The sequence below is a fragment of the Sesamum indicum genome, linkage group LG3, assembly GCF_000512975.1.
Source record: "Sesamum indicum cultivar Zhongzhi No. 13 linkage group LG3, S_indicum_v1.0, whole genome shotgun sequence".
Lineage (NCBI taxonomy): Eukaryota > Viridiplantae > Streptophyta > Magnoliopsida > Lamiales > Pedaliaceae > Sesamum > Sesamum indicum.
This window is the reverse complement of record NC_026147.1, coordinates 11588971-11616352: the sequence shown is the minus strand read 5'-3', so window position 1 is coordinate 11616352 and position 27382 is coordinate 11588971. Positions and strand designations below refer to the sequence as shown.

Below are 27382 nucleotides of genomic sequence, written 5' to 3'. Positions count from 1 at the left end.
TTGCTGTGTTGTCTCATGGAGTTCATGTTCCCAAAATTGGTATGCTGGTGTTAGTTTGCTCCTGTGTATTTAAATTCAGGCCAATGAAGTTGAGTCTTATGAAATACAATTTCATACGTATCTTCTATAATAATTAATGATTTCAGTACATAAAACTAAGTAAAATTCATTTCAAAACCCTTGCTTGATTTCATAATTGGTTTGGTACAATAACCTCCTTTGAGATTAATCATAATTACGAATATTTTCTTATTGTTTGAAAAATTATAAATATCTTTTGATATTGATGAAATTATGTGGTTTTTGGATGGAGATATGAAATTGTTAATTTTATCCTTATTGTATTTTTTGTTTTTTTTTTTTAAAATTAAAAATTTATAAAATAATCCAACAGGATGGATGAAATTTTTTTAAAAATTATCCACTTATTTCATAATTTTTTTAAAAAATAAAATAAAATTATAATTTTTAACCTACAAAGGCATTTTAGTCAGTTTACTATAAAAATATATGAAAATATAAAGGATAAGGTTAATTGTTAGATGATGTTAAAATCAAGGGGTATTGCTAATATTTTAAACAATAATATGGTATTTATAATTATGTCAAATTTTATAAAAAAAATGGTTGTAATTTACCCTAATTGGTTTTCATTATCAATTTCATCTTTTTGATGTTTTAGTTTTGTATTGCGCTTGGTGTGTAAATTAAGTTTTTTTTTTTTTTTTTTTGAGTTGTAAATGTTGAGTTTAATGGTTTAAAGTAGATACTTTATTGGAGATTCGATTATATCCAGAATACAAAGAAGCATTGTCACTTAATTTAATGGTGAGTTACATCCACACACCTGCGTTTTTATTCTCTTTTAATTTAAAATTTAAAATGGCACTAATCTTATATAAAAATAATTGGATCTTGATTTCAACATAAAGTTCAAAATTTAACTAATTGATCAATTGTGTAAATTTTATCTAATTCGAATCCGGCGGGCGGCAGATCTGAGGAGGAAGGGGAATGGGGTGGGCGAGGGGAGGGGAAGGGTGAGGATGAGACAGTGGTGATGCTGAAGGGATGGAGGCGGGGTGGAGACACGGAGGACAAGGGGACGGGAGGGGAGTGGGAAAGAGCGGTGACAACGCGAGGGGAGGGAGATGGAGTCGTCGGCAGTGCGCGGAGAGGGAATGGGGCGGCGGGGGGAGCGGGAGAACTGGACGACAACGGCAATGGTCCTGTGGTAAAAAAGAAGATGAAGAAAGAAATTACATGTACATTATTTTTATAAATAACATATTTATACATATATTACGATATTAAATATATATATAGTCAAATTTTTATTAGTTAAAAAATCTCAAATGCAGCATGGGCGCGTGTAATATACCACTGAGTATAATGGAATATTTCGCTCCATTTACACAAACACAGAGGGGTAAATCACTACTTTTATTTTCATCCAAAAATTTTTGCACATATCTCTTATTACATAGAGTAAATTACATTTTTCTCTTTTTAAATATTATCACAAAAATTGCGTGCCGCGGAACTAGTTTATATAAAAGAGTTTGTTAACTGTTAACCAAAATGTCCAAAGATAAAATTATATTTCATTCATTAATACCTTTTGGGGTGGAAACTGTCCATAAGGCTAAGTGACAATTTTAGAATAGTAGAAAGGTACTTGACATCAATAAATTCTTAACATCAATTTTTTTGTGTTTCTTGATTAATATTTTAACCTCGTCTGCAAAACAACAACTGACTAGTAGATGTTGTACAATCGTAATTATTTAGTATTCATCATATTTTTTTAATTTTTAATTATAATAATTAATCATGATTAGAAAAATCATATTTGTTCTGTAGTTTCATTGCTTACAGGATATTTAAAAATAATTTCGTAATTTCAGAAGCTTCTCATTTTTAGTTTTTATACAAACTTACGCCAGGAAAAAAAAAGCCACTATGCGCAAATGACGTCACTGTGTTTTCCTCCTTTCTGAAAAATTAACGACCACCAAATTGCACATTGATTTTCAGAACCTCATAAGAAGATTTAAACTTGAGAGATAATTAAACTCCTCTTCCCTAAAATCTAATGTAATTACACGTAAATTCTATGGTTTAATAAATTACATCTAACACCTTTGAGATTTGCTTTTATCCAACAAATAAGTCCCACAATTAATCGAATTTTCGATATTAACAAAAAAAAATCAAAAAAATATCTATATTCACTCACGGCCGACTTATTGCAGGTCAAATAAACCTTTTTATGATTAAATCACAGAAGATGCTAGACGTAATTTCCCAACTAAAGAAAATCCACGTATAAATACACCAAACTTGATAGATTACAAAAATAAAAAATATTATTTCTCCAATCTCCCAATATTTATGGGTGAGAAGGGGGGATGAGTCCCAATGCACCCAACATAATAATTTGCACCAACTCACCGTGGAAGTAGCTCAACATTTAAAGCCACATATAGAGATATACTGATTTTCTCAACTACTCTCATCAATCTTTGCCCATTTATTTTATCACCCTCACCCCCCAACCCTCCATTTATTGCAGTCTACCAATTACTGCACTACGTCCTATTTTTTTTAACCAATTGGTGACAAAAATATTATTATCAAGAATTAGTGATAAAAAAAGATGCATAAAGTTGTCACTAAATACAATTAATTAGCGACATATGTATGGTGTAGGCCTAGTGACAAGGATTAATAATTATCAATAAGTTTTTACTATAATTGCGTCAATAAATTGTAATTAGTGACAACTTTATATACAATTTTTGTCACTAAGTATTATATAGTGACAAGATAAAAATTATTCACTTAATATATATTTTTAATAATTTTTTTTTAAAATTATCACTTGATATTTTATCACTAATATCATGTTTTCTTATTCTATATCTTAGTTAGAGTTTTTCCATAACGAATTTAATTCGGTCGAACATTTTATTTTATTTTTTTACCAAAAAAGAAAAAACATAAGGAATTTGAAGAAATTTAATTTAAAAAAAATTACACTTATCAAATACGCACGGGAGAAAAAAATATGTAAGAGAAAACATAATTTCATAAGTATCAATGTATTAAAATCTTTTATTTTTAATAATACTAGTTATTATAGCACGTACAGTATTTACACGCATATAATTAATTAATAGATACGACCAAAATTTTAAAAATAAAATCAATATATGATTAAAATTTTTTGAATATCTTTTGTTTATCTAATTAAGATAAAAATAATAATAGATTTTAACTTTTAATATAATTATTCATGCTATCCCACAAACACTTTTAGTACTGATAGATACTTTGTTCTTCCTATGAGAGCTGATAAATGCCACGTACATGTACCCTTTTATGGTCGCATAACGCCAACAGTAGGCAAAATGTTTTTTTTTTTTTTTTTTTGGCTAAAAAAACGTAATTTTAAATTTTATGGAACTAAAAGCGCCACGTTATCATAGTTGTGGTACAAAAAATATTTTACCCCGTCAACAATTTTTTTCACTTATTTATATACAGAAGTGATGGTTACATGATTACATATGTTTCAGTTATTAGGACAATTAAGTAATATATTAGTTGGATCAATTCATCAATATAATTAAAAATTATAAAATAGATTCATATAAAGTGAAACAAAAGTCCACACGTCTGGTAGGATTCAAATCCGTGATCTTGATCTTATTTATGGAATTTCAATTTTAACCACTAGACTGAGGTATCGTTGGTGGGTAACGTCAACTGTTGGACACTGAGCAAGAATCAGACAATTATATAAACCTCAAACAACATCACAACAGCAAACCCTAGAAGCAATGGCCATTTCCTTCATCAGACTTCCATTCATCTTCACATTCACCATCATTATCTTCTCTTCTTCATCACTCTACGTCAAAGCAACAACTCATGATGATAGCCACCCCCGCCCTTTCAACACCATCTATGCCTTCGGAGACTCCTATACCGACACCGGCAACACCCGGTCCAACACCGGCCCTAACGGCTTCATGTTCGTCTCCAATCTTCCCTATGGCCGCACGTTCTTCCACCGGCCCACCAACCGATACTCAGATGGCCGTCTAGTCATTGACTTTGTGGCACAAGCCTTGGCCCTCCCATTCTTGTCGCCCTACCTCGACCAAAAGGCCGATAAATCATCTGGCATCAACTTCGCCGTTGCCGGCTCCACAGCCATAATTCATAGCTTCTTTGCTAAAAACAACATGACTTTGAACATTACTCCTCAGTCACTTCGAACTCAGCTCAATTGGTTTGAAAAGGTCTTGGAAGGTAAAGGGTGTAAGGACAAAATGGCAACTCCAAGGGAGTGTGAGGCTGTGTTCAAGGATGCATTAATTTGGGTTGGTGAAATTGGAGCAAATGACTATGCTTACAGCTTTGGATCTTCTGTTCCTACCAAAACCATCCAACAACTTGCCATTAATAGTTTCACTGGCTTTCTACAGGTAATTAACGTTGTTGGACTCAGTTTAAGGTAGATATATGCATGGTTGACTTTCGAAATTTTAGTTCGCACCTAATTCGATTAAATTTGAACTACTTATATGACAAGTGTATTACACTTGTCGTGTACAGTTTAAGAAAAAAGTGACCACATAACAAGTGTGATACACTTGCTTTATGATTGGTTTGGTTCGTCGAATCATGTCCGGACAAAAATTTTCAAGTTGATGACTAAGATTTGTGTGTCTGTATTAGGAAAGGAAAAGAACATGCTGCATTTAATTTTCATAATCTTGTGAAAGGTTAGAGGGTAAGTACATGGGAAATTCTACTTCGGATCTGACTCGACTGAATCTGAATTAATTATATGGCAAGTGCAATACACTTGTAGTATAATTGATGTACAGTTCAGAGAAAATTATTAATCATATAACTAATATAATACATTTGCTTTATAATTGATTTGACTCGAACAAATTTGATTGGAAAAAGAATTTTCTGTACATACTTAGGATGAGTCAACTATTCAATCGCTTAATTAGTTTTAATGGAATAAAGGAAGCAAATTTTAGAGATTCTAGACCGTTTTGACTGATCAATCCTTGTCCTCTATATTTGAATTGATGTTTTATCTTATATATTCCATATACACTTCATGGCTACACAAAGTTTTCTTAAATAAATAAATTATATAAACACTGTATAGAACGATAATACTATTGGCAAATTTTTAATATATATATATATATATATAATTCTAAAATTGATGTAGTGAGTGAAAATATCACTATTAGTGATAAAAGTTATTTCTAAAGTTATAATGGCAAATTTATGTTTTGGAAAAATTATTTTTTAATCCGTTAAGTATATCTAATATTAATTTAGTCCTGTAATTATATTTTCTTTTTTATAGAAAAAATGCAAGCAATCCCCTTGTAATATTGCAAATGAGCAAATTACCCCCTATGAAAGAAAAAATAACGATTTTATCTCTATGTGTTTTCAATCAGTAATTTATCCCCCAGGGTTCACCAAAATAGAACAATTTACCTCCTTAGACAGAGAGGTAAATTGCTTCATTTTAAAAAACACACAGGGGTAATTACAATTATTTTTTCATATAGGAGTAATTTACTCATTTGTAATATCACAACTAGGTAAATCCCATTAGAACCCTTTTTTTATTAAGTCCTTTAAGTTTCAAAATTAATGAAATTTAGTTCGATTTAGGACATTGTAGGTAATTTTTCGGCCAACTTTTGAATTTTAGTCGAAAACTGCATACGTGTCATTTCCTTGCTTAAATGTCCGGCCATTTATCCACGTGTACATCCACATAAGTTTGAATCTGATTGGGGGATTACAATAAATAATATTAAATTCTTTTTTTGTATTATTTATAAATTTAAAGAAAGTTAAATCAATTTTCTTAACTTTTTAAAAATATTTTTGTAGCTTTCCTTAAAAAACTAATTTTTTTCAAATTGCTTTTAATTAAATTAATTAAAATTTAATTAACTTTTTTGTTAATTGACTAGCGGCAGCGATGACGACGTTGTCGCCGTGCCCTTCTCACCTTTGGGCAATGGCAGTCGTCCGCACATCTGGGCGACGTCAACCAAATCTATTCCTAGTTTGGGCGACGCTAAAGGGGCGATAGGGGGGGTGGAGAGGAGGATAGGCGGCTGGGGTAAGGGATGTGGGTGGGGGTGTTTTTTTTTTTTTTAAATAATAATTATATTTTTATTAATAATAATTATGCATATAATATAGTTATATTCAACATGTCTACCAACTCATATCTAAAGTCACATAGTATTAAAATTCCCAAACAAATATCTAATTGGCATGTTATTTTTTCGATCAAAAATCAAAATTTTGATATTTTATTAATTTTAAAACTTAAAGTAATTAATAAAAAGAAGGGCATAGTTACCAAATTAAATTTAATATCCAGCATACTTAATGTACTAAAAAAAACAATACCCATTGAAAATTTCTTTATGCAAAAAATACAGCTTCGTTTAAAGTTATCACTATAGACGAAAAAATTGTATTTTTTGTCCCACATGATATAGAAAATGCTGCACTTTGATCCTACAATTTACAAACTTAGTTTAGTCCCATAGGCTAAAAAATTATAGTACTTGGGACAAAAAATGCTACACTCTTTATCTATGGGACCAATTATGCTAAGAAAATAAACTATGGGATCAAAAGTCCAACACCCTCCATCGTGTGGGACTAAAAGTGCAATTTTTACCTACTATATACAATTAGCCATATGTTTATATATAACTAGCCGTGATGGCACGTCGTTCCTACATGCATATAATCTATAATTACTTACACCTTAAAATATAGTATAAATAAGAATAATATTATATATATATAAACCATCACATCATATTTAAAAAATAAATGAATAAAATAAAAATTAATTTAGAAATATTATTGACACAAAAAATATATGGTGCGGGTGAAATTTTCATATTAGTATAGATAGATAGTATAGATTGTGCATATAGATGAAAAGAAGAATTTGAGTAGTTAGGGGTGGTTGAAAATACAGAAAAATATTTCAGGTAATTTAAAAAATTAGTGGTGTAAGTAACCGCTATTTGTGAGTGAAAATAGAATTTTTTTTTTTATACAGTATAGATGACAATTATATAAATTGATGTCGCTATACACGTGCAGTTACCAATTGTCTATAATGACAACTTTATGGATAATTTTTTTGTCAGTAACTATTATCAGTGACAGCTTTTATGCAAATATATTTCATCATTATTAAATTACAAAACAGTTTTTTGATAAAATAAAAATTATTTTACTTGATGAATCCATATAATTAATGATAATTTTAATATCATTGCTTAGTTTTTTCTCTTCAATAGGTCTGATTTACCCAGAAGTCACTCTACTTGAATCACAAAACGTCCCTAACCCCGAACTGTTATAATTAAACAGGCATTGCTGAAGAAGGGTGCCAAGTATGTTGTCGTCCAAGGCCTACCGCCGACAGGCTGCCTAACGTTGTCGATGTATCTCGCTCCCTCGGACGACAGGGACGCTGTGGGGTGTGTCGGGAGCCCAAACAGGCAAAGCTACACTCACAACCTAGCCTTGAAAGCCAAGCTGGATGGCTTCAGGAAACAATTTCCACAATCCATCATACTGTATTTGGACTACTACAATGCCTATCTCACTGTAATAAAGAATGCACGGCAGCATGGGATGAAGGAGCTCTACAAAGCCTGCTGTGGTTACGGTGGCGGAACGTATAATTTCGACTATTTCAATGCGTGTGGTTCGCCTTCCGCCAGCTCCTGTGCAAACCCTTCTCAGTACATCAACTGGGATGGGGTTCATCTCACTGAGGCCATGTACAAGGCCATGGCCGATGCGTTTCTGAATGGAACTTATTCTCAACCACCGTTCAGCTATCTGTTGAGCCAAAAACAGCGTTCAGGATGAATTGATGTCATGCTTCTTTGCGGGTAACAATTAGTTTTGTAAGGTCTTAATTGTTGCATCTAAGTCATGAGGGATATTTGCATGGGTTCATAGATGGTTCTAATGACTACTGAATTTTGGGCCTTTTCCTTGTTTTTGCTTTCATATATGTTAAAACCCATTGGAAATTCTAGCTCGTCCCCTGCTGGATCAAATTTGAACTAACCATATAGTAGTATGGTACACTACTTGTCATGTGATTGGTTAATTTACAATTTAGATAAAGTGATCAATCATATAGTAAGTGAAATACACAACAATGATTTTTATCTGTAGCAAAGAAAGATATTTCATAGAAGTTGAAATATGAAAAAATAGATATACCTAGCTCTTTTTTCTACGGATATATTAAAAAAGGATCTAATTGGTAGAGGAAGCACCATAAAGGTTAATTAACGAGGTATGGGGCCAATAAAATAATAACTGCGTACTTATGTCATGATGATAGATAGACTTATTCCATGATCTTAATCTGTGATTGGTTTGATTGGGCCAAACTTGATCTAGGCAAGACTTTCCAAAACGCATTTCATTTAAAAGACTTTTTTTTTTGTTTTTTGCATTTCATTTAAAAGATTAAGTTGCTAGAGAGAAAATTATTTAATATTAACAGGGTATTACACTGGGCTCTCCTGAAATTTGATATAATTATGAATACCCCATCGTTATTTGAAACATTAAGTTTAGTTATTTCCCGTGCTAGTTAAAATATCTTTCGTTTTGTTAGAAAATACATTATTCTTCCTTATTAAGCATTGTAATTTACCATAAATATTTTAACAATGTATAAGTTAATTTTGGAAACTTGATATGGAAAATTTGAAAAATCAAAAGATGGAGTCTGAAATTAAGGAAACTAACCTTTAATATTCACCATAAATACTCACCTACCATTTAAAGTATTTTTAGAATTAAAAGAAAAATTCAAATTCTAAGAATTCAACAATTTGTCAAAATTAAAGGATTTTGGTCAAAAGAGCCCCTTCAGATATTATAAATAATTAGTATGTGTGGTATACTCAAAAATCAAATTTAAATTTTAAAAATTATTTATCAAATCTATAAATATATATTACTTGGATAATATAAACTATTACAAAAAATAGAGGAATTTATAAGAAATTATTGGGAAAAGATTGACAGAAGAAAAGGACATGTGGAAGTTTAGAAGAGAGAAAAATGTAAAGTTGAAAAGATCGAGAAATGAGAAGTTGGAGATAGAGAAATAAATTAATTAAAAATCAATAAAAGATGACATATCATAAAAATTGAAGACACCAAAATGGTGATCTCAATTACATAAAGGCATATGAGCAAATTAACCCATACGAGTAATTTAACTCCTTAGATATGCAGGTAAAAATATTTTATTTTAAAAATCACCAAGGAGGTAAAATGGTATTTTTTTAATAAAGAGATAATTTGTTCATTTGCAATATCAAAATGCGAAAATAATTGCACTAAACTTGCTTAAGCCTTTTGAACACAAATACTTGGGCTCAAGCCGGCTAGACTCCAGCTCAAAAACTTTCGAGTTCTTATCGAGTCAGCTCGGTTCATCTTACACTCCTAAATATTTGTGTATTTTGACCTAATTACATAAGGTATTAAGGTATTACATAACGACTAAAACTAGAAAACGCCAAAAGTGTTGGGTTTCAATGACTCTAAAACTAAACCTTTTCTATTAACTTAACAATGAAATGTACATTATTCAGACACTAGTTCCATCTGATACCAAGTTGAAGGGGGAAAGTCTGCCAGACACTAATAACATTCATAACTTGGCATTTCACTGTACAACTATATATATCAGATCAAGTATTCATAATGACATAAGAAGAGAGCATCAGGAATATCCTTAGGCAAGCTGTTCACATACAGATGGAAGCGGAGCACGTCTTCCTTCAAAAGGGATTCTTGATCAACCACGTCTTCGTTGCATATCATAACCCATAAATCGCCTGAATTCACTCGCTTTAAGCTACCTCGACAGAAGGGGCAGGATTCTGATCTCCTATTCCTGCCATGCATGTTGACAAGGATGAAGTTAACTTCAAGGAGCAGCTTTTAACATAATGGATTTGTCGTGTTTTTATCTCTTATCGGAGCATTAATAGAGACAAAACCGAATTTGTCCATCCAAATGTAGTCTTAAAAAAGAAGCCTACTGCCTCCTGCATTGTCCTTTTCTCTTTTTAGAGGCTGTTTTTTGTCTACTAAAATACATTTGGATGGGAAGATTTATATTTGAGAAAGTGATTAGAAATAAAGATTTATATTAAATGGATTTGGAATTCATAAAAAGCCAGAAAATATTGTTCAAATGAAAGTTAAAAAATTTCACAGCATTAACGGCATGAATTTATCGAAACAAGTTTGATGAATTTGTTATTACGGTTTGAAATCCTAAGGTCCAAATCCATTGATCCAAATAAAAATATTAGGGTGTATTTGGATTTGGTTTTGAATGAAGGATTTCGAGAATTGTATTTTAATTGACTATTTGAAAGAATTTGAAATCCATCCATATTTAGTCCAAATGCAACCTTAGTATTTTCACAAGGAGGGTCTGTGGCATTTAATCTTCAACATGACTATGAGAGCAAACTATCTTGAAGATGCAGTTAGAGAAGAGTAGTTAGCCTACCAGTCACGGTAGCAATGAGTGCACATTGCATGACAGCAATTCGGCAGAACAATCTTGGTGCAGGGCTCTAAGCAAATTCCACACTCGTCTTCTCTCTCTGGATCGACATCCAAATGCTTGTTATTATCTTCCGTTTTCTTTCTGACGGTCATGTCAAGGCCATGAACTTCATCTTGGTAATGGCCGAGCTCCGATGAGCTATTGTACATGCGTTCTAGAGAAGGCAATATCACAGCTGCAAAGTAAACAACATTATAAATGCGCAATATCACCATTGATCTATGCATTTAAAGAAAACTCAGAACATTGATGGAAAATATATAGGGTACTAGAATTCATCAAGACTGAAAGAAGGGGTTCTAAGATGTTATACACACATAATAAAAGAAATGACTATACGACCCCTGAACTTTTGAAAAAGAAGCACACTACCTCCCACGTCTGGGAGTCCCATGTTGCCCTTCTTCTAAAAAGTTCAGCTTGTCACATTGCTCTTTCTTTTTCAAGGGAATTTTTACAGGGTTCTGTTGCATTAACCTAAATAAGTTATAATGGTTTCCCAGTGTATACAAATACGCATACCATAGAATTGTCCAATGGTTGCTTTTCTACCATATGAGGGAAACTTCTGCTTACTGTCTAGGTGAACCTGAAGAAGATACAAAAGTAAACTTAGACAAGATCATACTCTTTAAAATTTCAAGCAAATCAGATATTCAGAAAGAAAAGTTATTCTTCCAAAATGACTACCTTGTAAACAACTACATGGAAGAGATTCAGAAAATTCGGGAGTGAACACGTGCAAGAGCAGTCAAACCATTGCAACAGAAACAAATATATGGGTGCCACCTGATTGTAGACCAATTTCATTTGTAGACACGCACAACCTTTTGTTCTCGAGATAGAAGCTGCTCTGAAATGGATAACAAGGTCACTTAAGCTCCATGAAGTAAAACAATCTCGAAAAGCACAAGAAAATCATCTAGTGGTGAGCATAGCAAAAATAGAAACAAGATGTTCACATATGCATTAGAATCAGAAATAGTTGGCAAGAATCATAACCAAATGGCTTTTCTCCAAAGGCCTGGACTGATATGGAATCTAACTCTGTATGGATGATAGATCATGAAGTCTTCTTTAGAGTAACTGAGATCTACATATGTGCATTAGCTATATGGCCATTTTCATTGTCAGTGCCTGGTCTACCTTCCTGGTTCTTCTGTACTTTACTAAGGTTTTTGACCTTGAAAATGTTTTCCTTCCCTAGGACAAAGTTACGGTTGTATTGAAAAATTGGCACTCTGAATGACAAGCATTTGTATTTTGACACAGAACTGCGACTACAAAATTTTCAATGTCGTCAATGAAGCTGATTATATTAGAGCAGTCCAATAACTCTCCCCCTCAAATGCTCCAAAATATATCAATTACAACATTTACAACCATGACTGCAACAATTATCTAATACTTGTATGTCAAAAAGACGAACAATCATCTACGAGCACTAAATAATACACATAACTAGACAGCGTGTCTCTCCGGCTCAGTTATGGGGACAGGTAGGAACCAAGTGCCAGTGCATATGAATTGTAAAACTTCAGGAACAAGGATCGACTCAAATAGTGTTTCTGATCCATCTGGATGGCATGCTATCTACGGCATATCACCTAGACACCGTAGATAAATTTGAACTCATGGCATTTCAGACTAATATGCATGTCCGAGGAAGTAATAAACATACGTTAGACAAGGCTATATTAAGTTGATATGAGCTGTGCATGTGTCTGAAAGGTTGGAGAACTACCTAATTTCAGCAAGGTTGGACATGTTTCTCAACACGGGTATGGCGTAAATGACAGCATGATAGGTTCACAGGATAGATAATTTAACTAGAAAGAGACAGAATGGATACAGAGACTCCTGATGCTAGAGAAGCATTTCTACCAATAAATTTGTATTGATCACAGCGAGAAACAGACCTCCTCCTAAATAAGCCATAAGATTATAAAGAGAAAAGAACCGATGTTTTTATTTGAAATTGTAACTTTTGCCAACACATAATTAAGATATCCAAATTCCACATATACATAGAAATACCAAAATATGGAACTACTCCATAAAATAGAGTCCATAAATCACTATACTCTTGATGTCAATTAATATGAACATATCTAACATAACTGGAGGAGCAGCAACAGAGTATATTCCAAGAAATGCACATCAGTCAAATAATTCCTTTATTCTAGTTGGAAAGGCGGTGCCTGTATCGCTCCGACTAAGGTATTACCATTACACAAGACTATAGTCAAAGCATAACTTAACAAAAGAAATGAGGGTAAAAACTACATGAATTCAGTATTTGATCGACCATGTCGTCTAAAAGCGAGAAAAATCATTTAATATTTAATATCTCCGACGTGTCTTCTCACGTGGCAGGCGTCATTTGTTTTTGTGAAGCCTTGCACTTGAAACTTGTCTTTTCATAAATGGTTACACTAAGATTCGAACACAATATTCAATATATTTGCGAGCAGAATCATCTAATATTCAATATCTCTGACACAGGAATTCAGCTTTCTGGAATTGAACGAAGTTGATGTTTATCCAAAACACAAAAACGAATCACGCAATTTATTAAGAAAAAAAATTTACAACTCCCTCCCCCCTCCACACTCAGAAAGCAAAGAAATATATCATCATTTTACTGCAGAAAATCTGTGCATGATTCTCCACTAGATAACTCACAACTCATAATGAACCTCCAAAAAATGCAGACTTCACAAAACGAATCCTCCGATTAGTGCAACAACAACATAAAGATAAAGAAAAGAGAACCCACAACATATTGGCGTGCTCAATGTCAGACTCAATGGCCTCAAGAGAATCTTGGCAAGAAGGCGCCTTTCCAAGGTGATGGTAATCCATCATCTATAAAAGATGATTCCTTCGCTATAATGGGCTCACGCCCTCTTCCGTGTTTTCCAAGAACCAGAGAGAGAGAGAGAGAGAGAGAGAGAGAGATGATACAAATAAGAAATCAAGTGAAATGGGGTTTATGCAGACTAAATTTACTTTCCTGAATGGTTCTATAAAGATTTTAAGAGAAGAGGGGGTTGAGGTTCTATGCAGTGTAGAAGCAGTTGGAGAGGAGACAAGCGAGAGAAACTTATAATAGAATTTTCTGAACCGCCAGAGAGAGAGAGAGAGTTTGGTGATTGCATGATTCGTTGGTAGTTTAAATGAGTTATGACAGTTAAAAGGTAATCTAAATTTGCTTCTGAATTTTTGATAGGATATCACAAATTATTATCATAAGATTCATAACATGGCTCTATTCTTATCCTCCCAACTTTTCAATTCTATCCAATTGAATTTTACTAATCCTCATATATGTATATATATATATGTTCTTTTAATGAAAATATAAATATATAAAATATGTGAAATAAAATATTATATTATATTTATTACTTTTAAGGTTTATGTGATTTTAGGACCTATATATATATAATGAAATATTAATAAACTAAAAAAAATATAATTTTTCGCTACGATTCATTACTATAGTAAAAAAAAATATATGATAAATACAAAATCAACGACTCCGCAACAACCATTCACCGTTATTTCTGTAAGTGTGTCAAAAATATTATTCATGGCTAAAATAAATATTTTAACTATAGCAAAAAACATAATAAATATTGATTAATCGTGGTAAAAAGTTAAGTTTTTTATTTGATTTTATTTTATCGTGGTTGATAGTATTAAGTTACCACGTCTTTGAGTCTTGCACATTTATAGTGTAGCAAAAAATTCAATTTTTTCTTATAGTGATATAGAAATTAGAAAAGTACAAAAAAAAATGGATATATTTAAAAAATTATTCTTAGAATTAGTGGAGAATTTTAGTAGAGTCAGGATTCTTTAAATAATAGAGTGTTTATGGAAAAGTCAAAATTCTATATAGTCAAGGAGTCTTATTTATTTAGACATTATGAAAAATATTTAAAATAAAATTTTGGATAAATAAACTAATAATAATATAAGTATTGTGAGATGCATTTATTATTTTTATTTTGGAAAATATATATTAACTTTTCACATGAACCAATATATTATCATGTTTCTTTTTGGGTCTTCAAATTTAGGGTTATTTGCATCCACCTCCACCTCTTTTTAATTAGACTTTGATCATTAGAATTTGGATGTTTTAATTTTTGACAAAAAATCTCCCTGCTTATAGTTTTTGGGCAAAAATTCTATTAAAATTTTTAATCAAAGATTAAAATACACCTAACCTAACATTTATAAAAAAATATTCAGTAATTTCTATAGTATAAAATTATGATAAACATATAATTAAGAACAATCCAAAATTTTGAAATGCATAATTTTCAAAATGAAGGAATTGTAATAAATTAAACAAAAAGTCATCTTTAATACTATAAGGTTGATGTATTTTATAAAAAAACTAAAACAAAATAGGTTATTTGAATTTTGTTAATTTTTTTATATATAAGCTAATACGTATTTATATATTTTTAAACTTGATAATTTAAGTTTGATATTATATTCTTTAAAAAAATATAATATTGCTAAGTTCATAGATTCAAATGAAACGTATAAATGGGTGCCTAGGACAACCCAACATGCAATCTAACTAGATAAGTCCAAACAACTTAAGTAACCCGACAAGCTCAGGAAGAATGAAGGTAGCCCAAGACCCCTGACGGTCCGAACCATAATGAAAGCGTAATAAGACGTTCGATCACAAAATGGTCTATACACATGACAGTCAACACTCCAACATGGCACCTAGTTGGCCTAGATGCCAGCAGTCACCTTAGACCACATCAGCACAAGGAAGCCTAAGTGAGCAAGGAGAGACTTCTTAGCAGAGAGGACTCCTTGCAGCATGGGATCTCTGAAGGCAAAAAAGACTCCTATTAAAGCACATCCACCTAAAGATAAAGATGATTTATTCCTTATCCAATCAATTCTCGCGAGTTTCCTACGGCAGATTAGACTCCGCGCAGAAGGGGCACTCCCCCTATAAATACAGGTTTAGCCCCTCTATGCGAGGGACGACTCTCTCACTCTCTAGGGAATCTTTCAATCATTTTTCTATCAGACTACTACATGTTCTTGCATTCTCTATCAATCTCACTCACAATATTTCGATTTTCGTTCAAATTCATTTACTTTTTCAGCTTTGTTTGATCCTAAATTCAGTACTAACTTGGGCGTTGGTGTGCTAACATTTTTTTTACAGGTCCTCTCCTAAGAGCACACATACGCTTCGGCCCAAGTTACGAACGATAGTCTATATCCATTGGACCCATGCTATTTTAAAGAAAATGGATAATGGATCGTAAATTGCAATTCTTTTTAAACTTATAAAACTAAATCTGTTGAGTCGTAAAATAATAAAATCAAAATTACAAATAAAATAAGTTACCAAACATAAATTACAATTTTCCCACCTTGATGGAGCAACATCATCTTTTCTGCAACCATCGACAAATATACTATGAACACCAACTAACAAGCAAATGTCTAGATTCAATTGCCTTTTCGCTCTTTCTTCAAAAAAAAAAAATGAATGTTGATTTTGAAAAGAGAAAACATGTTGTGAGGTGAGGAGAAAAAAATATATATGAACTAAAATAAAAAAAATATTTGTGAGAAGAAGAAACATCAGTTTTTTTTTTTTTAATATATAATTGCAATAATTCAACTCTACCTCCCCATATACATTTTGCAAAATTTTTCTCAACATGATTGAGAAAGGAATTGCATTTTGATCCGGTTAAGAAGATGCATCTTTTTGCCCTCTACTCGTGGTACAATTTTATGCTTTTTTATCTCCATATTAACTATATCCAATCCCACAATCACTTCAAAAATTAAGTTTAAGCAAAAAACTAAACATATTATACATCAACAATATCCAACTCTAAAATAGTTGAATTCCTTCTTTAATCTAAAAATTCTACAAAAAAGAACAAAATGAAAAGCACAATCGCCCTTGAAAGGTCAACTTTCCTCGTTAATTTTCTGATTTGAATCTTTTATTATAAATTAGTATCGTATCTTGTACTGCACATTGCAAATAAGATACGATACTAATTTAACATGTAAAAGACTCAAACTGTTCCTATTTTCCCATCAATGACTATCTCTTACGGCGACTTGTGCATATCCCGTCACATAAAATTTAAAAAAAAAAAAAGAACAAAAAACCACTACTATAAATCCATAATAAACCAAGGTTAATTGCACTTTACCCCTTATAAAAATATTAATAGGCAAAATTTCCCCCAAAAAAAAAAAGGTAAAACGACCGCCGTCCTCCTCCGAGGGGATCATTGCCCATTTTCTTAAAAATTCAGGGGTCGCATTGCCTTTTTTTTTTTAATTTAGAAATTTTTTTACCTATTAGTATTTTTATAAAGTATCAACAGTAGCATTTAACCCTGTAGAACGCATTAATGTCAAATGATTTCAAGACTCTGCTCAGCAGCAGCAGCAGCAGACACCTGATTCTGCTCCTTCACAACCATTCTCCTCATCTTCATTGCCCACTTCATACATCCCACAGCACGCTCAAACAATTCAAGCGCAACGAAAATCCCAATCCCTCCAACGATCCCATTCGCGATTGAATACGTCAATGGCATCAGAATTATAGTAACAAACGCCGCCACCGCTTCCTTCACGTTCTCCCACTCTATCTCCTTCACCACCTTCATCATCAGCACCCCCACCATCACCAGAGACGGCCCGACTGCCCACGGCGGCACACTGCTAAGCAAAGGCGTCAAGAACAACGACAGCCCAAAGTATATTCCCACGATCACAGCCGTTAGCCCGGTTCTCCCACCTTCCCTGATTCCCGCCGTTGATTCGACATACGTGGCGATGGGCGAGACTCCGAGGGCGGAGCCCACGATTGTGGCGCCTGCGTCCACCATGTACGCCGTGTATTCCCCCTCGAAAGCTCCTTCATTCACGAACCCTCCGATTTCAGCCATTGTGTACAGCGTGCCTGTGGTGGCCAAAACGTCGACATATAGCAGCGTGGCTAAGGCCACCCACACTTCAGTTCTGTTGAAGTCCGCGAAGCTGATGGCCCAGAAAGTGGACTCTATTTTGTGAAAATCGACCACTTTTTTGAAGTAGTCGAAAGTCGAATCCCCGAGCTTAGTGTATGGGAATACAGTGACAGAAGTGCCCCTAATCCACGATATTAGCGTCACAAAGAGCATGCCGTATATCATGCTGCCTTTGATGTTCTTCATTAGTCCATAACACATTATCAGGAAGCCCACCAAGCCAAGCCAGAAAGTCGGGCTTTGCATCTTCCCACCAATGCACTCACCACTGGCTGGATTTATGTTTTTGCAAGCAGATAGTGTGACCAAAGTGGCTGGATCAGGACCCACCAGACCCACACCTTGGTGGGGCTGTAAGCCCACAAAGGCAATGAACAGCCCAATGCCCGCGGCGCAGGCGAGTCGTACCGACGTCGGAATCAGCCGAGCCAATTTGGCACGGAGCCCAAGAACTGCAATGGCGAGAAATGCGCAGCCTTCGACGAAGACGATAGCCATGGCAGTACGGTATGTCATTTGTCCGGACCCATGGAAGCCCACCAAGTTGTAGGCCAAGTACGCGTTTGCACCCATGCCGGGAGCCAGGCCAAGCGGGAGGTTGGCTAGTAAGCCCATCGCAAGTGATCCAATCATGGATGACAGGGCAGTAGCCACAATGAGATCACTCTTGAGTTTCGACAGGCAGTTCTGATAGCCCACATTAGGCTTTAGCCTGCAGTCCGGACTGGCAGGTGCGCTGCAGTCGGACACGGAACACGTCCCCCCAGAATCCGCCAGGATGGTGGCGTTGACGGAGATAATGTACGCCATAGTGAGGAACGTGGCAGTGGCAGCACGCAACTCTCTACTGAACGAGCTCTTTCTCGCCTCCAACTTGAAGTACCTCCCAACTCTGCTCTTTGAAACAGCTTCATCCAACCCTTTCTGCATTGTTTTCCAGTCCCTCCCCATTTTTATGTGGTGTGTGTTTTTCTCACAACACTAAGTACTATGGGCAGCCCTTTTATGGGTATGATGTTGTGCAGTAGAGAAATGAATCTTGGGGGTGAGTGTCTGTATTATTAATATTAAACCTGAGGCATTACAAAACAAAAGGCATAAAAGGGCAATCATTTCTTTCAAGGGAATTCAAATTTGTTTGTAAAGTAGGTAGGTATAATTAGAGCACTACTCTCACATATCATACTTGATTTGTTTAATAGCGAGTTGTTGGGGTGTCTTTTAGACTTTCGTATTTACCTTTTAAGTACAAAATCTGGGTAATGGTAGTTTAGGTTTTGCCACTAAGGACTTTTGTGTCCGCCCACGAATTTTCATTGGTCATAACAATTTTCAAGATTTTCCAACAAACCTTCTTTATCACTTGAGATTGATCAAATTGTATAGTTAAAAGGCTCATTGTGGAAGCCATGTTTTTTTTGCACTTACATGTACAAATATATATATATATATATATATGAAAAAATGCAAACAACCCTCTTGTGATATTACAAATAAGCAAATTACCCCCTTATGAAAAAATAAATAACGATTTACCTCTTTGTGTTTTTAAAAATACAACAATTTACCCTCTTATAATTTTTAAGTGAAGCAATTTATCTCCCTGTATAAGGAGGTAAATTGCTTCATTATAAAAAGTATAGAGGGGTAAATTACTATATTTTTTTCATAGGGGGATAATGTGCTCATTTTCAATATCATAGGGGGATAAATTGCTATTCACCCTATATATATACATATATGAATGTTAAAATGAGGGACACAATTAAAATTTTGTATAATTGTCTTTGCTGACGTTAATGTTTTTATTTTAAATCTTAATGGAAGAGGTTTTAGATGTAAACGAAGAACTTTTAGAAGGGGTGTAAGTGTAATTTTAAAGTTTTTGGGGGAAGTATGATTAACTTTTCTAACTTTGTTTATAAGATCTTATAAGTTATATAAAATTAATATATCAAAAGACTAAAATATCCCCATTTATATCTTACACACACTCTCTCACACACACCCACACACACTCTCCTCTCTCTCTCATTTAAATTTTTCTTTGCTATATAATTTTCTAATATTCAAAAAAGAGAAAACTTTTTATTATTTAATAATAAATTATTATTGTTAAATAAAAATAAGATTAGTAGTGATATTATATTTACTAAAAAAATATAAAATTCAAGATATTATAAATTATACGACTAGAATAATCATTGCATTAACAAATATTAATTATATATTTATATTAACATTCTACTAGCATGAATACACATATATATTATTTTTATTCAAAAGTTTAGGTAATAATTCGTCATCTTTTTTGTTATTGTAAATAAATTATCTATTAATTAATTTTTTATTTAAAATTAAACTAATATATACTATTTATAAAAATATTTTAAAAATATTTAAAACAAAATATATAAAAAAATAAAATATTATTTGATTCTAATGATATATATGTCTATTTTAATTATTTTATTAATTAAAGACCTTATTAGAAACTTATAAAATATTTTTAAAAAAAATAGCCAAACACCCCCTCAAGCTAATCTGATTTGGGATGGAGGAAGTATGGCAAATCATTTGTATTAAAATATGTGACCTTTATCCTTCTTTAATACTCGACCTCATTTTTATAATAATAATAATAATAATATTTAGGGATAATTACATTCTTCTTTTATAAAATTTTGTATAATTGCACATAAATTCTTTATAGTTTGAAAATTACATCTAAAATACTCATGTTGTTTCCCTCTAACATATAGGTCCTTCTGTTAGTCAAAATTTACTAAGTTGTTGATATTAACCAAAAAAATGAATGAAAACTGATATATACCTTTATTTAACTTATTACTGATTTATTGCAGGTTAAATAAATATCATTTGACTAAATTGCCTTTATAATGATGAAAATATTACCTCCTCACATGCATTAACTTATGAAGATGTATATTGGTAATTTAGCCATAAAAATATTTATTTAACCTTCAATAAATCAATAAAAAGTTAATCGTTGATAAATATGGATAACTTGTTTCTTTTGTTAATATAAATAAATTCGGTAAATTTGACTAATAGAATGACTTGTTTGTTATATGGAAGTAAACCTCAGGAATATTAGATATAATTTTCCAAACCTCAGGGGGAGTGGAGTGTAATTATCCTTAATAATGGTAATAATAATGATGATGAGGGTGAATACTATATTTGGTCCATTAAGATTTCGTTTAGAATCATTTTAGTCCATCAAGTTCATTTATTGATTTTAATATCCTTAAACTTTATTTTTTGTCTCAATTTGGTCCCTCTGACCATTTTTCAGCAAAAATGTGGCTAGATTTTGACTCTTTGGAGGGTAAAATAGTTAATAAATTTAATATTATCACTTTATTCCCTTAAAGTTGTGAAATTGTCAAATTTCTTACATAAAAGAATAACTCTTTTTATATTATTTTATGCTGAAATATTGTAATTATCTAATGTCAATAACGAAAATTTTGAACTCTTGCGAACATACTAGTAATATATTATTTAACTTAAAATAAATAGTCTCCTTTTTACATAGCTAAAAAAAACCAAAATTACGAATAAATTTCATAAAACTTATCTAATATGAATATATAATAAAAAAATCTAAGTAATTTTTATTTCAAGAGTTAAAGATAAGTCTAAACAAGTTAATCCTTAACAATATTCATTAACTGTTTGGATTTTCGAACAAAAAGTTGGTAGGTTATACTTTTTAACTAGATTTTATGTGGATTTCATATATATATAATTCATTTTAAGAAAAATATATAGTCACATTTTATAGAAAAAAATTTATAAATTTTCTAAATACATAGTCCCAATTTATAGAAAAAGATCTATAAGAACCTCTTAAAATGAATATTTTTATATATTTGAAATCTGCCAAATAATTAAATTAAAAGTATATACCACCAATTTTTTTTTTCAAATATGTAGCTGTTAATATTTAATTACGTTAATGTTAAAATTTAATTTTATTAGACATAGATTAAAAATTGACTTAATTTTTGTTATTAAATTTTAGATTAGATAAGTTTTACAAAATTTATTTATAATTTTCATATTTTGGGCCATTTTTTTGGAAATAAAAAAAAAGATAGACTATTTTATTTTGAGTTAAGCAATATTTTAATATTATGTTTATAAGAGTTCAAAGTTTTTATTTTTCATACAAGATAATCACATCATATTCACCATATAAAAATATAAAAAATATTTTCTTTTCTAAAAAAGGACTAACTTGATAACTTTATAAATTAAGGGACTAAAATGATAAAATTAAATTTAAATTAATCATTTTACCCTCTAAAAAGTCAAACTCTGGCCATATTTTTGCCAAAAAATTGTCAGAGGGACCAAATTAGGATAAAAAATTATAGTTTAGGGATGCTAAAGTAATTTACCTCCCGTGATATTGTAAATTACTTCTCTATGGAAAAGTGTGCTTTTTAAAATGAAGCAATTTAACTCTTTAAACAAGGAGGTAAATTCCCCTATTTTAAAAACTACATAGAGATAAACTAATGCATTTTAACAAATACAGGTGGGTGAATTTTATTTTTTTTATAGGAAAATAATTTATTCATTTATAATATCATAGAAGATTACTTTTATTTTTTTCTGAATTTAAACTACAAAAGTCATCGCATCTCGTGGATTTATATACAAAATGGCCCATCAAAATAAATAAACAAAATTTAGAAAGAAAAAAACATCATAACATCAACTTTAAAAAAAAAAAAAAAGGTTTAAAATGTGGAGAATTTTGTTGGCATCTACCAAACATTGATGTTGAAGATTGTATGTGTTTCTTGCCAAACGCACTTAAAAATGTGTGTGAAGTTTGGCAACTCAGAAATCATGTTGACTAATAAGACCATAAGATTCCAGTTTTGTCCCCATTTGGGAGAACTGGTCCAAGAAATCTGTGTCCGAATCTTTAGGTATCACTGCCTTGTGACTCAATCATAGCTTTGATGACTGCTCTCTGTAACCCACACATGTCCCACTATTTGCCCAAACTTTCATTACAAATCTCTGAAAATTAGGGATTCTTTTGGCTTAGTTTAAGGGGGTGTTTTAGTGTTCAATATATACTATAAAATAATATATTTTTTAATAAATTATATCGATATTTTTTAAATTAAATTTAATTATACAAAAAATTTTATTTTCTTGTAAAATTACGTACAAATAAGGGGTGTCGATTAATTTTACCTTAAGGGATGTACTTGTAATATTTTAACCCTGAATAGAAAATATACTTACTGGTACTGCTGTCTATAAACCACAGAACAAAACCCTGAATAGAAAATATACTGTAATAATTTGTAACGTAAGAAATAATAATTTTTTTTTCACTAAAGTGTTTTTGTATGTTATAAAGTATTTTTTGAAATAATTATAAATCAAATACAAAATATTTTGAAAAGTCCACAAATTTAGGGAGACAACCTCCAAACCTATGTGGATGGACTAATTATAATGAATCTTGAAAAGTAGATTATTAGTACTTGATTCAAAGTTGACTTGGTGAGGGTAACTAATTGATTAGGCGAATCCAGTTTCGTGGTCTTAATAATTACAGCACAACAAAAATTATGTAAATGAATTAATTCTAATTTTATCAATAATTTTTTTATGCAAACTATTTTCGATTTTTTTTTTGAAGTAATAATTATACACAATTACATCAACTTCTTGATAAATTGAGCAATACATCAATATGATTACAAACGATAAATAAATTACAACAACTTACATAAAGTGAGATAAATATACGTACGTCACCACAAAAAGTACAACATTTAATCATGGATAATTATCATGGTTAAAAACAAAGTAACCGTAGTAAATAGTTATTGACCACGACCATGCAACAATTATTTTAATGTGGCTCTTAAACATGACAAATAACTTTTTTTTTTTATGGAAAATCTATATTTTTGCGTTGGTTTTATTTAACCGTGGTCAATAAAAATTATTTACCATGATTTTTTATCCATAGCTGTTAAAGATTTTATTAATTTTGTAATCAAATTAAGTTATTAACTATTTATTCTTTTAGATAAAAATGAGTAATTAAATGATTTTTCAAATATATTTTCATTAAAAATATATAACTTTTGGTTAAGCATATATATTTGTCAATTTCTTCTAAATATCATATATGAATTGTTGGTTATATTATATTTATTGTGTGTCTACTAATATATTAATTTATACTCCGCTTGTAATTTAAATTCTTTCCTTATTAAAAAAAATTGAATGATTTAATATGTAAAATACTAAAATATAATATTAAAAATAATATAATTATTCAAAGTATGAGAAGCATTTTAGTCTAACCACAGGGGTAAATGTTACATTTGTTAATTTAGGGGGGTAAGTGTTACATCAGGGATAGTTTAGGGAGGCAAATTGTATTTTACCCTTTTCGTTATAGGAACGATGATTAAATAATTATAACAATATCATGAGCGATACAATTAATCAATAAATTCAAAATTATAATAAATTTATATTAAATGTGGCAAATACCCATTATAAATAAAATTCTATATTAAACGAGATAAATACTCTCACATCTAGTGAAATTCGAACCCATAATCTCGAATTTATTCATGAAATATTAACATTAATCAACAAGCTAAATCATCATGGGTTATAAAATGAAATTCTTGTCATTGGCTTAATAATGACACGTACATGTGGTACTAACAAATGTGCGTTCACAATTAATTTTAAATTTACAAAATTAAGTATTATTTTATAAATATATAGAAAAACGATTATGAGAAATTGTTGAAGATAAAAAGTAAGATAATAAAAAGGGGCGTGGAAGTTGAGACGAGAGAATAGCAAATTGAGAAAAGAGAGAAAAATAAAAATAAATAAAAGAATTATAATAAAGAGTCGGCATACCACAAAAATACCAGAGACCAAAAGGGCGATCTCACTAAATAATAAAGTAGATACTAATTAACAAGAACTTGGTAGTCAATTGTGTCGCTAAGTGCCATTATGACAATTTAAAAGTAGTTATAATTACACTCTCCTCTTCTGATACTTAGTGTAATTATACATAAATCTCACGTGGTTTGAAAAAATGCATCGAGTACCTTTTAGACAATATACACTCACATAAAATGAGACAAATACCCACACGTCCATATGACTCAAAAACCATACCCTAAAACTTGTTTATGGGATCTCAACCTTAACGAACAGGCTAAAACGTTACAAGGGGTTTCGCCGTAATTTTTGAACCTAATGCAGAGAGAACTCATTTTTCTGTTGTAATGATTCAAAAAATAATAATAATAACACAATAATAATATGATAATATTTGATAAATACACATCTTATAAGTTAATTATTAAATATTTCTGATGAATCCTACAAAGTAGAAACATAGGCAAGAGAAAAGAAATGATTAATTATGAAACAAAAATAAAGTTAAGTTGGGGAACCCAAGATGTAAAAATATGCATAAAAATCAGATATGCCTCGGCTGCTTCAAAAACTTTCTCTACTCTCCTCGTTACTTGTAAGATTCTAATCTACTTACAATTAATTATTAATTAAGCTCTAATTGCTTTGAACTATATAAATTGTAATAAATAATTAAATATATCATTTATGAAATTGTTTATTGCATGCGCAAGAATTTTATTTTATAATAATACTGTAAAAGGACTGAAATGGGTTGTTCTTTTGAGATGCTGACACCAAAAATTCAGTATTGATACGAAATTATTCAAGTGCGTGGACTGTTTGGGATAGTATCAATGTTGGGGATTTTTTTTAGAAGTATCCGTTGTTATGTCACATCGTTTTTGTGTGCATATAATACATAATTATTATCAACACAAAAAAAAAAATTGGTATGGGTGAAATTTTCATATTAGTATAGATAGATAGTATAAATCATATGGATGCGAAAAAGAATTTGAGTACGGATGATTGAAAATACATAAGAACATTTTTGATAATTTGAAAAATTGAGAAACGGTTTTTTTTTTTTTACATTTAGTAATATATTGGGTAAATATCGTTTTTGGTCCCTTAACTATACCACTCATCTAAATTTAGACCTTCAATTTTGTAAATTTCATTTATTTTGATCCCTTTCATTATCTAGCTATTAATTTTAACGGATTTGTGGTGGGAAAAAAAAAAAGACGTACCGTTCAGACATTGGAATTCGAAATTGTGACTTGGCATAAAAGAATAAGTAGCCTCACCACTCCACAAATTAATTATTCTACTATATGAAATATTGCTTATAATTGTAAAAAAAAAAATATGTTAAAAAATATTTCAAAATCATACTGAAAAATCTTAAAATGAATAACTTCAATCATTGTTATCCGACATACCTAATAATAAAAATTAAAATATAACCAACTAAAATAACACGAACACCAAACATTGTCGTAAATCACAACATATAAACAAATATATAAAAGTGATGCCATCAAATACATAAAAACAATCTAAAAAATATTATGAACATCAATTAAAACATAATTCAAAAATTATTTGATGTGTTGTGATTTATGAAAATTATTTGGTGTTTGTGTTATTTTGGTTGGTTATATGTTAATTTTTGTTAACAGGATATATAGGATGACTGTTATTAATGTTGGTTGATTGATGTTTTTCAGCATGATTTTGAGATAATTTTTAACGTCTTTTTTATTTTACAGTTATGTATAAGTAATATTTAATTTAATAAAATAACAAAATATCGTACAATAGTTAAGTAAGCTGCAATAAGCACCTTATCACCATCTTAAAACTTTTAGCTTAATTTGAAATAATCATAAACAAAAGTTGTATTTTCAAACACCTTCATTTAGCAGCTTATTTAGGCTATAATTTAAAAAAGACTTACATGGAAGCGTTTGCGAACACTCTCTATATGTGCGAACCAGCGCAATAAAGATAATATTAATTGCAAATAATTAAGTGATAATTTTAAAATTATCACTAAAAATATATATTACATTACGATCATTTTAAAATTATTGTAATATAATTATTAGTGGTAAAAAATTTTAAATAAATAGTCGCTATAAACAATTAATGAAATATGTACAATCACTACAAATAACTACAGTTCAAAAATCATGATAAATCAATACCATTTATTATTGTCAAATAAAATCTACTCGAAGAAGTTAAATTTGTGAAAGGTTGTTCAAAATTTATTTTGTTTTTTTAGTCATGACTAATGTTTTGGCATATTGCCAATGAGGCCTAACTCAGTTGGTGAAGTTGAATCCCCATGACTTTAGAGACCATGGATTCAAATCTCACTATATACGTGGAATATTATTCTACTTTATAGTAGATGTTGTTTAGATTTCATGTATCTGATATTGTTGATTATTGTTGTAATTGTCTTTTTTAAGTATTGATATTTGATAGAAATGATTGTAATCGAGTTATACAATTAGTAATGGTTCATCACTTCAAATATATATGTATATATATATGTATATAAAAGAATAACAAAAGAGATTTTTAGAGAACACAAATCTTGTTTTTCTTATATACTATTAGGAGTGAT

The 27382-nt window shown here is 30.9% G+C and overlaps 3 protein-coding genes across 3 annotated transcripts; 1 reads left to right on the top strand and 2 right to left on the bottom strand.

The window, feature by feature from the left end:
- Nucleotides 3763-8196, top strand: LOC105158059 (GDSL esterase/lipase At3g48460). The gene is made up of 2 exons (XM_011074682.2): nt 3763-4496; nt 7468-8196. The coding sequence occupies exons 1-2, from the start codon at nt 3846-3848 to the stop codon at nt 7972-7974; spliced, it is 1158 nt and encodes a 385-aa protein (XP_011072984.1). The 5' UTR covers nt 3763-3845; the 3' UTR covers nt 7975-8196.
- On the bottom strand, nt 9478-13802 carry LOC105158058. The gene is made up of 5 exons (XM_011074681.2): nt 13503-13802; nt 11414-11576; nt 11246-11312; nt 10664-10898; nt 9478-10036 (listed from the first exon to the last, which is right to left on the bottom strand). The coding sequence occupies exons 1-5, from the start codon at nt 13589-13591 to the stop codon at nt 9826-9828; spliced, it is 765 nt and encodes a 254-aa protein (XP_011072983.1). The 5' UTR covers nt 13592-13802; the 3' UTR covers nt 9478-9825.
- LOC105158057 (adenine/guanine permease AZG2) lies at nt 16613-18820 on the bottom strand. Its single transcript, XM_011074680.2, has one exon. It carries the CDS (start codon nt 18727-18729, stop codon nt 17158-17160), a length of 1572 nt encoding a protein of 523 aa, XP_011072982.1. The 5' UTR covers nt 18730-18820; the 3' UTR covers nt 16613-17157.